Source organism: Sminthopsis crassicaudata, chromosome 3, assembly GCF_048593235.1.
Source record: "Sminthopsis crassicaudata isolate SCR6 chromosome 3, ASM4859323v1, whole genome shotgun sequence".
Lineage (NCBI taxonomy): Eukaryota > Metazoa > Chordata > Mammalia > Dasyuromorphia > Dasyuridae > Sminthopsis > Sminthopsis crassicaudata.
This window is the reverse complement of record NC_133619.1, coordinates 227561254-227578722: the sequence shown is the minus strand read 5'-3', so window position 1 is coordinate 227578722 and position 17469 is coordinate 227561254. Positions and strand designations below refer to the sequence as shown.

Genomic DNA, 17469 nt, shown 5'->3' with positions numbered 1-17469 from the left:
TTCTTGTCAATTTGCTTTCTTCAATTCCCGCTCTGACAAAATGAACAAAAAATTCAAAAGAGCTCTAACCATTGATAGCTTCTGTATGGAGAGAGAGCAGACTTCAAACACTGAGGAGATTAAAAACAGACTGTCCCCAGAGGAATCCCCTAAGGGGGATACGATCTGCTCCTCAATACAAAAGAATCTCATAGAGGAAATTAAAAAGGCTCACACAAGAGAGCTGGAAGAGAAATGGGAAAAGGAAAGGGAAGCTTGGCAAGAGAGCCTGGAGAAGTCATTCCATGCATTTAAAGACAGAGTGGATAAAGAAAACGAATCATTGAGAAACAAAATTAGTGAATTGGAAAAGGTAAACAACTCCAAGGAAAACAGGATTGGTGAACTGGATAAAGAAATCAGCTCTCTAAAAAATAAAATGGATAAAATGGGAAAAAATTCCATAGAAGAAAAAAACTCACTTAAAAACACAATTGGACAATTACAAAAAGATATAAAAAAAGTGAGTGAAGAAAATACATCATTGAAAATTAGACTCGAACAAGTAGAAATGAATGACTCAAGGAGAAACCAAGAAGTAGTCAAGCAAAACCAGAGAAATGAAACAATTGAAAAGAATGTCAAGTATCTTATTAGAAAGACAACAGACGTGGAAAACAGATCCAGGAGAGACAATTTGAGAATAATCAGACTCCCTGAAAAATGCAAGGAAAAAAAGAGCCTGGATACTATTTTCCAAGAAATTATCAAAGAGAATTGCCCAGACGTTTTGGAAACAGAGGGTAAAATGGACATTGAAAAAATTCATCGATCACCTACTGGAAGGGACACTAAAATCAAAACGCCAAGAAATATAGTGGCCAAGTTCAAGAACCATCAGACAAAGGAAAAAAATACTGGAAACTGCTAGAAAAAAGCAATTCAGATTTGGAGGATCCACAATAAGGATAACCCAGGATCTAGCAACGTCCACATTAAAAGAATGAAGGGCCTGGAACATGATATTCTGAAAGGGTAAAGAACTTGGTATGCAGCCAAGAATAACTTACCTAGCAAAAATGAGCATCGTTTTCCAGGGAAGAAGATGGACATTTAACAAAATAAATAAATTCCATCTATTCCTAATGAAAAAACCAGACCTACATAAAATGTTTGATCTTCAAATATAGAACTCAAGAGATTTCTAAAAAGGTAAAAAGAAATCTTGAGAACTATACTTCTGCCATAAAAATATGTAAAGAACATATGTATAATTTGTCCTAGAAACTAGAGGTAGAAAGGAAATTATATCATAAAAAAGTGTAAAGTGGTGGTACTACATCTCATGAAGAGGCAAAGGTAATCTATTATATCTGAGAGAAAGAAAGGAGGGAGATGATCAATACACATATTTGATTTATGGTGAAACTTCTTCCACTTCATTGAAAAGTGAGAGGGAAGGAGTAAGCTAAGGGGAAGGGAATACAGAAATTGTGAGGAAAAGGGGTAAAATAAGGGAAGGAACTTTAAGGTGGGGGATGGATCCTAAAAAGGGAGGGCTGTGAAAAGCAAGTGGTGTTCACAAGTTTAATACTGGGTAGGGGAGTAAGAGGAAAGGAAAGGAGAAAAGCATAAACAGGGGTTAACAGGATGGCAAGCAATATAGAATGTCATTCTAATTATAAATGTGAATGGGGCAAACTCCCTCATAAAGAGGAAGCAGTTAGCAAACTGGATTAAAAGTCAGAATCCTACTATATGTTGTTTATAGGAAACACATCTGAAACAGGGTGATACTAAAAGTAAAAGGGTGGAGCAGAATCTACTATGCTTCAGGCAAAGCCAAAAAAGCAGGAGTAGCCATCCTCATCTCAGATCAAGCAAAAACAAAAATTGATCTAATTAAAAGAGATAAGGAAGGGCATTATATCCTGCTAAAGAGTAGCATCAATAATGAAGCAGTATCAATATTAAACATATACACACCAAGTGGTGCAGCATCTAAATTCTTAAAAAAGAGAAATAAAGAGAGCTGCAAGAAGAAATAGACAACAAAACTCTAACAGTGGGAGATCTCAATCTTGCACTCTCAGAATTAGATAAATCAAACCACAAAATAAATAAGAAAGAAGTCAAAGAGGTAAATAGAATACTAGAAAAGTTTGATATGATAGATCTCTGGCAAAAGCTAAATGGAGACAGAAAGGAGTATACTTTCTTCTCAGCAGTTCTTGGAACCTATACAAAAATTGATCATATACTAGGGCATAAAAATCTCAAAATCAAATGCAGTAAGGCAGAAATAGTAAATGCATCCTTTTCAGACCACAATGCAATTAAAATTACATTTAATAAAAAGACCAAAAAATAATTGGAAACTAAATAATCTTATACTAAAGAATGATTGGATAAAACAGCAAATCATAGACATAATTAATAACTTCACCCAAGAAAATGACAATAATGAGACATCATACCAAAATGTGTGGGATACAGCCAAAGCAGTAATAAGGGGAAGTTTTATATCTCTACAAGCCTACTTGCATAAAATAGAGAAAGAGAGGGCCAATGAATTGGGCTTACAACTAAAATTGCTAGAAAAGGAACAAATTAAAAAGCCCCAAACACAAAACTTGAAATTCTAAAAATAAAAGGTGAGATTAATAAAATTGAAAGTAAAAAAACTATTGAATTAATTAATAAAACTAAGAGTTGGTTTTATGAAAAAACCAACAAAATAGACAAACCCTTAGTAAACCTGATTAAAAAAAGGAAAGAGAAAAAGCAAATTGTTAGTCTTGAAAATGAAGACGGAGAACTCACCACTAATGAAGAGGAAATTAGAACAATAGTTAGAGCTACTTTGCCCAACTTTATGCCAATAAATTTGATAACTTAAATGAAATAGAAGAATACTTTCAAAAATATAGCTTGCCCAGATTAACAGAGGAAGAAGTAAGTAGTCTAAATAGTCCTATCTCAGAAAAAGAAATAGAACAAGCTATTAACCAACTCCCTAAGAAAAAATTCCCAGGACCAGATGGATTTACATGTGAATTCTACCAAACATTTAAAGAACAACTAACTCCAGTGCTATATAAACTATTTGAAAAAATAGGGATTGAAGGAGTCCTACCAAATTCCTTTTATGACACAGACATGGTACTGATATCTAAACCAGGTAGAATGAAAACTGAGAAAGAAAATTATAGACCAATCTCCTTAATGAATATTGATGCTAAAATCTTAAATAAGATATTAGCAAAAAGACTTTCAGAAAATGATCCCCAGGATAATACACTATGATCAAGTAGGAATTATACCAGGAATGCAGGGCTGGTAAACTATTAGTATAATTGACCATATTAATAATCAAATTAATAAAAACCATATGATCATCTCAATAGATGCTGAAAAACCATCTGATAAAATCCAACATCCATTCCTACTAAAAACGCTTGAGAGTATAGGAATAAATGGACTATTCCTTAAAATAATAACGAGCATATATTTAAAACTGTCAGTAAACATCATATATAATGGCGATAAACTGGAACCTTTTCCTGTAAGATCAGGAGTGAAACAAGGTTGTCCTCTATCACCATTATTATTCAATATAGCACTAGAAACGCTAGCCTCAGCAAGAAGAGCCAAGAAAGAGATTCAAGGAATTTGAATAGGAAATGAGGAAGTCAAACTATCGCTCTTTGCAGATGACATGATGGTATACTTAGAGAACCCCAAAGACTCTGCTAAAAAGCTATTAAAAATAATTCAGAATTTTAGCAAAGTTGCAGGATACAAAATTAAATCCACATAAATCCTCAGCATTTTTATACATTACCAATACAATCCAACAGCAAGAGATACAAAGAGAAATTCCATTCAAAATAACTGTCATTAGTATAAAATATTTGGGAATATACCAAAGGAAAGTCAGGAATTACATGAGCAAAATTACATAACACTTGCCACAAAAATAAAGTCAGATTTAAATAATTAGAAAGACATTAAGTGCTCTTGGATAGGCCGAGCGAATATAATTAAGATGACAATACTCCCTAAACTAATCTATTTATTTAGTGCTATACCAATCAGACTCCCAAGAAACTATTTTAATGACCTAGAAAAAAAATAACAGAATTTATATGGAACAACAAAAGGTCGAGAATTTCAAGGGAAGTAATGAAAAAAAATTAAAAATGAAGGTAGTCTAGCTGTACCTGATCTAGAACTATAGTTATAAAGCAACAGTCACCAAAACCATTTGGTATTGGCTAAGGAATAGACTAGTTGATCAGTGGAATAGGTTAGGTTCACAGGGCAAGATAGTGAATAAAAACAGCAATCTAGTGTTTGACAAACCCAAAGATCCTAACTTTTGGGATAAGGATTCATTATTTGACAAAAACTGCTGGGATAACTGGAAATCAGTATGGCAGAAACTAGGCATGGACCCACATTTAACACCACATACTAAGATAAGATCAAAATGGGTCTAAGATTTAGGCATAAAGAATGAAATCATAAATAAATTGGAGGAACATGGGATGGTTTACCTCTTGGACTTGTGAAGGAGGAAGGAGTTTGTGTCCAAGGGAGAACTAGAGACCATTATTCATCACAAAATAGAAAATTTTGATTATACCAAATTAAAAAGTTTCTGCACAAACAAAACTAATTCAAACAAGATTAGAAAGGAGTAACAAATTGGGAAAATATTTTTACAGTTAAAGGTTCTGATAAAGGCCTCATCTCCAAAATATACAGAGAATCGACTTTAATTTATAAGAAATCAAGCCATTCTCCAGTTGATAAATGGTCAAAGGATATGAACAATTTTCAGATGATGAAATTAAAAACTATTTCCACTCATATGAAAGTGTTCCAAATCACTATTGATCAGAGAAATGCAAATTAAGACAACTCTGAGATATCATTACACACCTGTCAGATTGGCTAAGATGACAGGAACAAATAATGATGAATGTTGGAGGGGCTGTGGGAAAACTGGGACACTGATGCATTGTTGGTGGAGTTGTGAAAGAATCCAACCATTCTGGAGAGCAATCTGGAATTATGCCCCAAAAGTTATCAAACTGTGCATACCCTTTGATCCAGCAGTGCTACTACTGGGCTTATATCCCAAGAAAATACTAAAGAAGGGAAAGGGTCCTGTATGTGCCAAAATGTTTGTGGCAGCCCTTTTCATAGTTGCTAGAAACTGGAAAATGAGTGGATATCCATCAATTGGAGCATGGTTGGGTAAATTATGGTATATGAATGTTATGGAATGTTATGTTCTGTAAGAAATGACCAACAGGAGGAATACAGAGAGGCTTGGAGAGACATCAACTGATGCCAAGTGAAACGAGCAGAACTAGGGGATCATTATACACTTCAACAATGATACTGTATGAGGATATATTCTGATGGAAGTGGATATCTTCAACATAGAGAAGTTATAACAGAATCAGCTACATCCAGAAAAGGAACACTGGGAAATGAGTATAAACTGTGAGCATTTTTTTTTTTGTTTTGTTTTGTTTTGTTTTTCTTCCCAAATTATTTTTATCTTATGAATACAATCCTTCCTTTGCAACAACAACAAAATTCAGTTCTGCACATATATATTGTACCTAGGATATACTATAAGATACTTAATATTTATGGGAATGCCTGCCATCTAGGGGAGGGGGTGGAGGGAAAGAGGGGAAAAATTTGGAACAGAAGGGAGTACAAGGGATAATGTAAAAAAAATTACCTATGCATATGTACTGTCAAAAAATGTTATAATTATAAAAAAATTAATTTAAAAAAGTTTCTACTAAAATTACAACTTCAACCACTTGATTCTGGTGCCTTCCCTCTATTATTTCCTATTTATCTTTTATGTAGCTTGCTTTGTATTTATTTGTTTTTAATGTTGTCTCCCCTATTAGATTATACCTCTTGAGGACTAGGACTGTATTTTGGTATCACCAGCACTAAGCACAACTAAGCAGTTTTCTAATGGTCAACAAGTTGTTATTTATATTTCTAGCTACTTACATTCAAACTATTTCCACTTCATTATCCAGAATCAGATTACTAGATTCAATTAACTCAAAAAACATATTTCTTTGGAAGTGTTGATCTAACAGAGTTTTTTGCACATGACTTTTTACATTTTCCCAGTGTATCTAGAACCACTTGAGAAGTCACATGGGGGTGACAGTTATTATCCACTTTAGAAAAGTACAAAAAATGTTATCACTTTCTTTCCAAAATGGATATGGCATATGATTAGTACCTCTTGTTTTTCTGAAATGGGATCATAAAAATTTACAATTTGATCTACTTTGGATGCAGTGCAGTGGTGACATATTTCTGTTGCTATTTGTTCTTAAGAATACAATTCCAAATTTTACCTGTTTTTACCCTTCAATATCTTTATAATTTATTTTAAAGATTTCATTGTGTCTTAAAGAAGATATGAAATACTTACTATTATTTGTTCTTTGTGTAGCAGTGAAGAAAAAAGACACCTTAGCACTTTTTAGGCGTACTTGTCCCCAGTAACTTATAGCCTGTATTTCCACCATATAGTTGTTATTTGGCTGAAGACTCTCCAGGATCACATAATTTTGAGACTATAATTGAAAAGAACATAAGCAAAAAATTTAAACATTAAAAATTCTAATTTTCATGGAATAGAGATATACCAATTTAAAAATATTATTCTTAGGGAACAAAAGATAAAACATTTCAATAATGATAACATTTCAATGTGGCCTTTAATGTTAATCTCTCTTAAATTATATTTCATCTTTTAAAAGAAACTAAATATAGGAATAAAACAAAAGACAAAAACCAAAAATTTTCAAATATGTCTCTTTTGGTTATTAGAAATCAATTCAATTAATGAAATGTAATTATTTTTAGTCCTTGAAATTCTTAAATATCAAATAAACTTGTGGGAGTTGCCATAAAGCTATGCCTCAATAAATATAACTAATTCAATCAATCTTTCCTCAATTATTCAAGATATTAAAATAAATTCAGCTCAAAATTAATACGAGCATTGTGATTGTATAATCTGCTCATTGAAAGGTTTAGATTATAAGAAATACTACCCACTGATTTGATCTTTCAAAAATTCTCATGAGTTTTTCTTCTTGTAATCTGACCCAAATTCAAATTTGACAAATTATGTGAAAGCTAAGAATTACAGTTACATAAATTAATAATCTCTGCTTACAAGGAGCTTAGGGATTCTCAACCTAATAGGACAAGCAAATGGAAAAATATATAAAAGGAAATTGAACGAGGAGGAGAACACTAATGCCTAAAGGAATGTTTCCTAGAAAAGATGATTTCTAAGTTGACCATAGAAAATAGGAAGAATGATCCAGGTGGCTTAAATTATATAGGAAACTTTCAAACGATGGAACTCAAATGAAGTAGGTTAGGCCCACTTCTACAAATAGTTTTAGAGAGTTGCTTAGGCTAATAAAGACTTTCCCAGGATAATACTGTAAGTATGTGCCAAATGAAGGGAAAAGAAGAAATATAAAGATTCACAAAGGTGAAGATAAAAAGAAAAAGAATTTTGAATATGAGAAATGTCTTGTGAGAATAAACAGACACAACAGACAGAGTAGCAGGTACAGAGAACAATTAATAGTACAATTTGATTAGAATAAAAAGTAAGGTTAACAAAGTGAGTGAATGGGCAGCCATAAAGGCAAGTTTTAGGAGTTTCTATTTTATCTTAGTGCCAATAAGGGAAACCATTCTAAATTTTTGAAGAAGGAAGTGGCATTATCAGGTCTGTGTTTAGCAAGATTGTTTAGTGGTTATATGAACAAGACTTTGAAGAAGAGGCAAGGAGATTAATTAAGAGGATATTAAAATACATGCTAAAGGAATATATCAAACCTGAACTATGGTTTCAGTAGTACGAGTCTAGAAAAAGAAAAGACTTAAGAAATGTTTTCAAAATAGAATGGATATAACTTAACAACATATTAAATATGGGGGGGGAAGAGAAAGAAATAAGCACAAACTTAGCAACTGGATGATTGTGCCCTTGTCAGAAATAGAGTGATGTAATAATATTTAATAGTGGAAATGATGGGTTATGTGTTATATAAAATTTTGAATTTAAAAATGCTAACAGAACATTCAGGTGGAAATATAAAGGAAGAATGTGAGGATTCGGGATTAAAGATAAGGATATAAATTAAATCTGGATATACAGAATTAGTTATAATCTGGGCATAGCTGGCATTTAAATCACTGAAGCAGATGAGAATACCACCCAATCCTCTGAAAAATGGATTTGGTGAGAGGGCTGAGACAATGAAAAAAAAAAATTCTGAGTAATCTTGACCTGACTAAGTATTAGTTATTATTCAACTATTCTGATTGAATTAACCAAAACATCTCATTCCCTTGTTATTCTGGTTTACTGAGGATAATTAAGTCTTGTCAAATATATATATAAAATTTGTGATGTTACCAACAAGAAATTAAAATTCTCTAAATTGTAAATTATGGGGACGTGAATTTTTTTTGTTTTGTTTTGTTTGGTCCATAGGTTTTGTCTGAATTATTGCCCTAATGGAATCTGAATTCCTTTGCTTATATTAAGGTTAAATACAAGCTGATGAAATGTTCTGGTCAATTGCCTTTTCAGGAAGCTAAACGTTTTAAAAAAAATTATACACTGCTTCAGTCTTTAAAAGGTATAGGATTTTTTTGTTTAAAAGAAAGTCAGCACTTCACTTTAAGAAGAAACAAATACTTTCAGCAAAATAAACATTTTTTTAATCCTAAGGTATGAAGCCAAATTTCAAAAATAACATAAATCATACATTTTGTCCTATCTCTATAGGATTTAACGCTGGAAAGGACTAAAAGGATCATCTAATCAACTCCCTTATTTTGCCCAGAGGTTGAGAGATTAAATGACTTGACCAAAGTCATTTATAAAAATAGCAGAACTTAGGTCCTCTTCCTCCAGATTCTATTTCCTTTTACATATTTTCTAAAAAAGACCCCCTCTGCCCCACTAGCTCTTATTTTCTCCAACATAAATAAATTGAGTGGACGATGCTGGGTTCTTTATAGGAAAATTAGCTAGTTTATACAGCAAATTCATGCTGGACAGGGTTTAGAAAGACTTGAGTACAGTCACCAGCACTTACTGTGTGACCCTCGCCAGGTGACAATCACTGTTTTTTCATCTGTTAAATGGGAACAAAAATAGTACTAACCTCTTATGGATATGATGAGGATAAAAAGAGATTTTTGTAAAATGTACATAAATCTTAAAACATTATATAAATACTAGTTACTATTATTATCCTTATTTACAGATTCTCTAATTCATCAAATATTATCATATAGAAGAAGCTGTTTCTTCCATAGTGAGTCAAACATTTTACAGGAAGTCACTGGTCTGTTGCTTGCCCAGGTCTGTTACCAATTTTGTTACCCTGCGTAAGCCATTTAAATCTCTTTTAACCTTGGTTTCTTCATCTGAAAAATTGGAGTAATTATATTTAAACTACCCGCACAAGATTGTTATAATTACAAAATTTTGTAAACTTCAATGGACTATGCAAAAGGAAGCAATTATTTCCAAGTACTTTTACCAAAAAAAAAAAAAAAAAAAAAAATCCTACTACCTGGCTTCAATTGCAGGCACAAAAGAATATATACATAAAGAAGCATCTACTGGTAAATCATACCATGACACATCTAGGTAGATACACAAACAATATAGTCAGAATTCTGAAGAGTTTGTTTCTTAAACATTGACCTCCAAGGTAAGAGAATATTATGTAAAGGTTGAGAATTTACCCCAGTCAATCCTCTACACTATTTATGCCTAATTTTAAAAAAACCAAAACACTTTGATGGAGATTCTTTATATTTTTACCTAAAGTTATAAAGAAGTTAAAATGAGATAAATATCTCCTATTTGAACAATTTCTTGAGAATTTCATTGTACCCCTTAAGAAGATAAAGGCAGATGAGATACCACAACATGAAGATTGGGAAAAGAGATAAAACAAGACATTTGCAGTAACCTAAGAAAAATCTTTAAAAATGTACTACTCCCTGTGTACCTACAACTCAAATCTTTACTGCTCAAGGAAAAAAGATTTTCTTTTAAATCTTTGGCTTAGAAAATGGAATGTTCCCAGCAAAGAAGATTAAAAACAATATGGATCAGAAATCTTGAGAGCTCTTCTATTTTCCAAGTGAAAGAATATGAGGCAATCATTATGCTATTGGCAGGCAGAATAATTAATTGCCCAGATCCAGGTCACTTGTTATCTTTTTCGAAGCATCAGTTGCACCCTGCAGAGTAGCCAGCATTGCACAAGAACAACCCAACACTTGTTAGTGCATTTGAACCTTCAGAGTATTTCTCAAACCCCAAAAGAGCTTACAGAGCAGTCAAAACTCAAGTTAAGAGTTATGGAGCCAGCAGCTTTGATTTGAAAAAGAGACCATAATGGTCTCTATGGGGAAGAGAAGAAAACCAAATATGTCAGTGATAAGAGGTCAACCATCTTGAGAAATGACTATGTAGACTATGTGCTATAAGTGATGATCTAAAAGAGTCAATAAGATGTCATGCATAAGTTTGCATAGAGTTTGGACTAGGTGTGCAATCACACTAATGGGGAATATTAACACCAATTCTTCTCTTAAAGGAAATGTGAGAAGCAATGGTAATGTTCTCCCAGAATGTACTCTATCCAGTAAAAGATAGTAAGGTATCTGAGTGTAATAGATGCTTTAAAAAATATTTGTCAATTTATTGATTTGAGCTGATCTAACTCTAAGCACATTTATGATGCTATGTTTAATGAAGCCAGAGTTCATGGAGTAATCAAATTCATAACTAAATTAAAGGCAAAATTGAGAGTTGCTATCGGACCAAAACCAGGGATTTTAAAAGGCAAGAACAGAGAAGATGACAAAGGGGAATAATAAGTGATGAGATGATGCTTATATGATATGATGCTTATCTTAAGCAGTTTCTCTGATAAGAGCATCATCCTTTTTTATTGACATATTGGTATCAGGTAGCTTTGACCTTTTACTTTAACAAATTCAAATTCATACTGTAAAATAGATATATCTTATGAAGAACTCCCTAACATTTAAACTTGCCTATTTGTCTATCCCTAAGCTTTGGTTTATTTCATGAATCATCAGTGTAAAGGAAGATAACTGGGGCATATAAATTCACATTTTTCTTCTATGATATTAGAACCTATTCTGCTCCTGGCTTGACATTGACAGATTATTGACTAGAAAAATACTTTTTTTTGTTTCCTGTTTCATATGAGAATGCTGTCGTTTTCCATAATTTCCATTCTTTTAAATAGAATAAGTACAGAATTACGAATTCCTGAAAATCTCTTCAGTATTCAAGTAATCTTCATAGAAAACAGGTAAATGTACAGAAAGCAATATTGTGGATGAATATGGGAATATTTATTTATAAGGCAATAAAATTAACTTGCATACCACAGGATTTAGATAACCCTGATATCATAATGAATAGGAAGAGGGACTAGACAGGTGATTTCGGTGATACAGGGAATTCCCAAATGAGTAAATCCCTCCTACTAGAGAACTATCTAGAGAATTAAGAGGTTAAGTGATTTATCTAGAGTCATAAATCCAATATATGTTTTAAGCAGGAATTGAAACAATTATTCTTGATTATGGGGCCATTTCTACATATACCATAACATGTTGGCTCTCCCAGTAAACCATATCACAAAAGTAATCACACCAAGTATTTTCTTTTCAATTAAATGTATTTTTTTTTGTTTCATTTCAATTTCATTTCATATTATACATTGTTGTTATTCAGTTTCAGCCATATCTGACTCTTCATGATCTTTTTTGAAGTTTTTTTGATAAAGGTAAACCAGTAGAGAGGTATCTCATTTCCTTCTCTAATTCACTTTATGTAAACAAACAAACAAAAAACTGAGGGCAACAGGTCACAGAACTAGACGTTTCTGAAGCACGATTTGAATTCAAGATAAGTCTTCCTGAAATTGGCCCCAACACTCTATCTATTGTTTCTTTCTTTTTTTCTTTTTTCTTTTTTTTTAACCTATTTTATTACTGAAAAAGATCTCTGATCAGTGCAAATCATAACATCTCCATAATATGATAATTTCATGAGTTGCTATGGCCCAAAACAAGAATGATCACATGGTTACCAAATCTTCATACTGACTATCTGAGTCTGAGATAAACTTTCCCTCACATGACAGGTGAAGAATAGAGTGTCACCAATCTCCTATTCAAAATCTTTCTAATTTGATGGGTGGGCCTACCTAATATCTATGTTCTAGTGGCACACTCTTCAACTCTTGAGAGTCCTCTTGACACCATAATGAGACATCAAATAAGCTCTTTAGGGTAAGGCATTTTTTATGCTGTCACAATATTGCAAAATTAAAATACTGTGTAGTAAGGGAAAATTAAATAAACCAAATCAGTTTTATATTATCTACTGCATATGGTCCAGGATATTCAGTATCATTAAAATTTCATTTCAGCAAAATGTTTCAAAAGGAATTTCATACAAAGAGAGATACAGAGAGGCAGGAGAGAGGGAAGGAGGGAAAGAAGGAGAAAAAGGGAGAGGGTGGAAGAGGGAGAAAGAGGGAGATTCTTCAAAAATTTATCTTTTAATCCATTGGGTTTTCCAAGAACTGTTATTAGAGATGCAAAATCATGATATATGTGCAAAATGCACATTTCTTCCTCCATTTATAGGAATCCTAAAAACTAAAACCCCACATCTGTGGATAAACAACTCTGAGTTAGTCTTTTCAGTTCCAAAACATCTGTGATGGAGATATTTGAAATTGTTCCTTTCCATTTCTGTGAACTATGACTGTCACTTGGGCATGAACTGAACAAGGAACTGAACTATATTTTTAACTTTTAAAACCCAAATATAAGACTATCAAAATATTGTTCTATAAACCTTCTCTCCCTCTCCCCCTTAGTATATGTGTATATATATGTATACATGTTTACATACATATATAAACATATACATATGTGTATTATATGCACACAAATTTTATACATATACATATATAATTTATTTTTTTCATCATTTCTATCTCTAAGCTCATTTGGAACTTTACTGCTTAGATCTATTATACACTGTATTTTTCCAGCACATGCAGAACATTAGCTCTTCTTTCTAATTTGTACTTTACCCCATCAGTTGTCTTTCTTCTCTTCTTTTTAGATGGCACAACTGACTTGCTGCTGACTGTCCAACTCCAAAAGACTTTGTAGTGATGCACAGGAATGTCAGGTTCTTCCGGCATGTCCCAAATAATCCTTACAGCCACACTTCCATCACTATTAATAGTGGAGTTGGCAATTCTGAGATTAGCTGGAGCTGGTGGAGCAGAAGGATCTGAAGCCCCAGATAAAAAGCAAAAATATTATTGACTCATCAAGAAGATTCCTAGGTATAGCTATTTGGCATAGTTAATAATAAATATTAGATTACAGAAAAATCATAATGGCTTTGATGCAATAAATAGCCTACAATGACCAAGATTTTTTTGTGATGTAGTATATTTGTTTATATGTATGGTATTGTGTACACACTGTACAATTATGACCTTCCCAAAGGAATAGTGAGTCTCAAAACAGTGATCCTAATTTGAAGGCTACAATGAATCCTCCACATATTTAACAGCACCTGCAATAGACTTAGTTACAGTTGTAACATTTCATACATCATAATATCATTCTTCTGGAATCCTGTAGGATTTAGCAAATATCCTAATATCCTTGTCCTATCCTTAAAAACAATAGGGCAAGCAAAGAAATTTGACTCATTCAAGTAACAACCTTCTTTTTAATGACATTACAACAGTCAATGCATGTAGGTTAATAAAAACCATATATTATGATAAGTAAAGCCAAACTGCATCATCCTGTATTCATGTTACAAATTGGATGACTTATGTACAACATTTATTTTTGCAATTTTAACTTTTCTGCTTGTTCTCAGACACCAAAGCCTTTTCAACGTCAAGGAAGAGATTAGATTCTGAAATTATGATGCTACAAATCTTCCAAAAAGAAACCACTCTGAAGTTGACTAAAAATGTGTTAAACTAGAGAGACTTTACTGCATGGTCTGTAGTTAGCAGTAAAAATTAATTCTTCTTACCATAAATGTTTTGCAGATGGACTATCTATAAAAGACATGGTCATAGGGAAACAATGTCATCACCTCTAATCTTAAAATACTGTGTGTTTTCCAGAGAAGCTAATCAGCAAATACTCTCCTATTACAAAGGAGAAAAATCAAGGAAAAGTTTATAAAGAGCTCTCAGGATAAGTCTGGGTTTTAGGGGGATTTTTTGCTCATTTTAAAGAGTTATAACTTTTACTTTAAAAAATCTAGGGGATTAAATAAAAAGGAGTCTTTTATACATATACATATGTGTGTGTGTGTGTGTGTGTGTGTGTGTGTGTGTGTGTGTGTGTGTAGTTAGCTAGGTGGGCCAATGGATGGAGCACCAGACCTGGAGTCAGGAAGCCTGAGTTTTAAATTCAAACTCATTCACTTACTAGCTATGGGACCCCCTGGGAAAATCACTTAATCTTGTTTGCCTTAGTTTTCTCATCTGTAAAATGAACTGGAGAAGGAAAAATAAAACAAACCACTCCAGTAGCTTTACCAAGAAAACCCAAAATGTGGTCACAATAAGTCAGACGCAAATGAAATAACTGAATAATAACTATATACACATATAAAGTTGTTATTTAGTCCTTAATGCATTCAACTTGGCATAATCCTCTCTCTTCTAACCTGTAATCCATAGATTTAAGTGGCACAAATTGATTTCTATCATCTTAAGAGTTAAAACATGCTTTTATTGGTCTGAAGATTCAGAGGATTTTTCCCCATAATAGTTCATGGTACTTCACAACCTGAAAATATGCAAAGGGACATGTGTAGCATTCATAAATATTTGAGCAGCCTTTTCCTAAATGTGGATTGTTTCATCTAGATTGATACAGTTTAAGCTTGACAGAGTTTATGAGTTAATTTTTGGGGGGAGGAAAGGAGAGGATAAAGTGAGAGAGACCACATTGCTGTACATTTCAGTCATGAAATCAATAAAAGAAAGTAATAAATTCAGTTAACTCTACTTTGAAATAGTGAAGGAAAAAACTTCTTATTCCTCTGTTGTAGCAGTCAAACATTAACAAAATATAAATGTGATATTCTGGGAGAAAACTATTTTGTGTTCAAGTTATGAATATAACACATTATTTACAAAATAAAGTATGTTATTGATAACTTGAAAAATGTAAATGTAAGAAAATAAAACCATTCTAATAAAACCTCACATTCTCACATCTCTCTCCCCATGAGTACCAAAGTTAAGACACGTTCCATGTATAGGTTAGTATACAATATACCTTCAGAACTTAGCCATGTTGAGTTACACATAACTGCTATTAGTAACCCAAGCCAGAACCTTTCAGTTATTGGGATTTGTGACTTCTTAAGGTTTTGTGGTCAGTAACCATATGAAACATTGTTTATTTGTGGCATGTTGGGAAATCTTTAAAATTTTACTGTACAATTTGACTAATAAGATTACTTATCACCATTTTAAAGATTACAGAGCAAAGAAAATGAGGCTCAGGTCACTGAAAACAAAACTATGGAAATGTAGCATACCAGAAAAGTGGAGGGGGGGGGTTGTTCCTCACACTACACAGTGTGGGGGAGAATACATAGTATTTACAAACAGAATTATTTGCTAAGCCCAGAAACCATATTCCTGACATCAAAGGAAAATTAACTATAGTTTTTAAAGGGCTATGAAGGTACAAGATATCTAGAATAACTAATTATATCTTATTCTCTCCTGCCTTATGGTTGATGAGCAAAATTTCTTACCAAATAAATTACATTAAATCTTTTTTTAAGCATGAAATATCTGTAAGATGGTCACTTATATTTCAAAAGAAATGAGAATACACTCTTTTTTTAAATGAAATATCAGCCTGAACATAAATATATCAACTGATTTAGCTCTAATTTCAAAATCATTTTTCAATTTTATTGGCTAAAAGATCTTGACTTTTTTTCTCCAAAAGAATCATTTGACAGTATCTGTGACTGCTACAACTTGTAACTCTTTCAAAAGCTGTGTTGCAGACAAGTTTCCAGCCATTAAATAGTTTCAAAGCAAATGTAGAAGGCTGAGCTCTGCCCATTTAAAATGGTACACATAAACCAGCTGTGCAACTGTATTAAAAAAAAAAAAAAAAAAACTCATGGGTCCCTTAGGAACCACAGAGAAAACTTTATGACTGCAAGTGGGTGTCTGCTCTAGTTTTACTAACACTCAGTAATGTATGCATGAAATCACATCCAGTATGGTACTTATGTGCTGGGAAAACAATGTCATCTGCTTCCTTTTCCTTGGTAATTTATACCCTATATGCACTAGTAACTTCATCTTGAAAAGAAAAACCTACAAGAGAAATAGCGATTTTAAGCAATTCCTTTTACTTGGAATAAAATAACTAGACACTATTGGAGGAGTTGATCTATGCATTAACAAAGTTAATGATATTAGTTCAAAATCACAACAACAAAATGTCTTTACAAAACTTAAATGTTATCTATTTAATGAAAAAATGCTTTTTCAGCTTCTGTTCTAAAACGTGGTCTACTGCTTTTGGAAATTTGCAAGCAAAGAAAAGGTGAGGTGAATTAGTATTCACCTTAAAACATAAGCAATAGGCTGTTTTTACTTTTTACACCATTTTTCATACTCTAGGTGTAATCATAATTGAAGTATTTTCCTTACTTCTTCACTTCAACAAGCCTGAATTATACTTGCATGCTGATCCTCTACTTAACAAATCATATTGACCACCTATTACTTCTAGCATAGGAGTTCTTAACCATATTTGTGTATTTGACCACTTTGGCAATCAGATGAAGCCTCTGCATCCATTCTATGCAAAATGAAATATGTCAAACTACAGATAAAAAGTTATTCTAGAATATAATTATCAAAATGTAACCAGATAATGCCAACAAAATCAAAAACTGCCACTGACCCAGATTAAAAATCTATGTTATTGAATAAATTAAAAATAAATATTCTACATCAGGATCCTACTTTTTTCATTTTACTTACATTATGACTCAACTTAGTAAATTTGCTATTCTTTATATGTGGCATTTCATATTCATCTGCATGTTTTTGCTGAGGTTGTTCCCTTTGCCTGAATTGTTCTCCTTCCTCACCTCTACTTCTTAGTGTCTTTGGATTGCTTTGAGAGATAATCTACCTTCTAAAGTATTTGTTTCCTATTCTCCCCTACTGCTTCCCTATAACATTATCTCTTCATGTTCTCATGTTTCCCAATATTTAAGTGCTGCCTCTC

At 32.6% G+C, this 17469-nt stretch overlaps 1 protein-coding gene across 1 annotated transcript in view; it reads right to left on the bottom strand.

Moving 5' to 3' along the window:
* Window positions 1-17469, bottom strand: part of ANOS1 (anosmin 1) — a 172416-nt gene that overhangs the window by 38354 nt on the left and 116593 nt on the right. Inside the window, 2 exon segments of the mRNA XM_074302020.1 lie at window positions 6467-6611; window positions 13242-13447. Coding sequence (XP_074158121.1) covers window positions 6467-6611; window positions 13242-13447 — 351 coding nt within the window.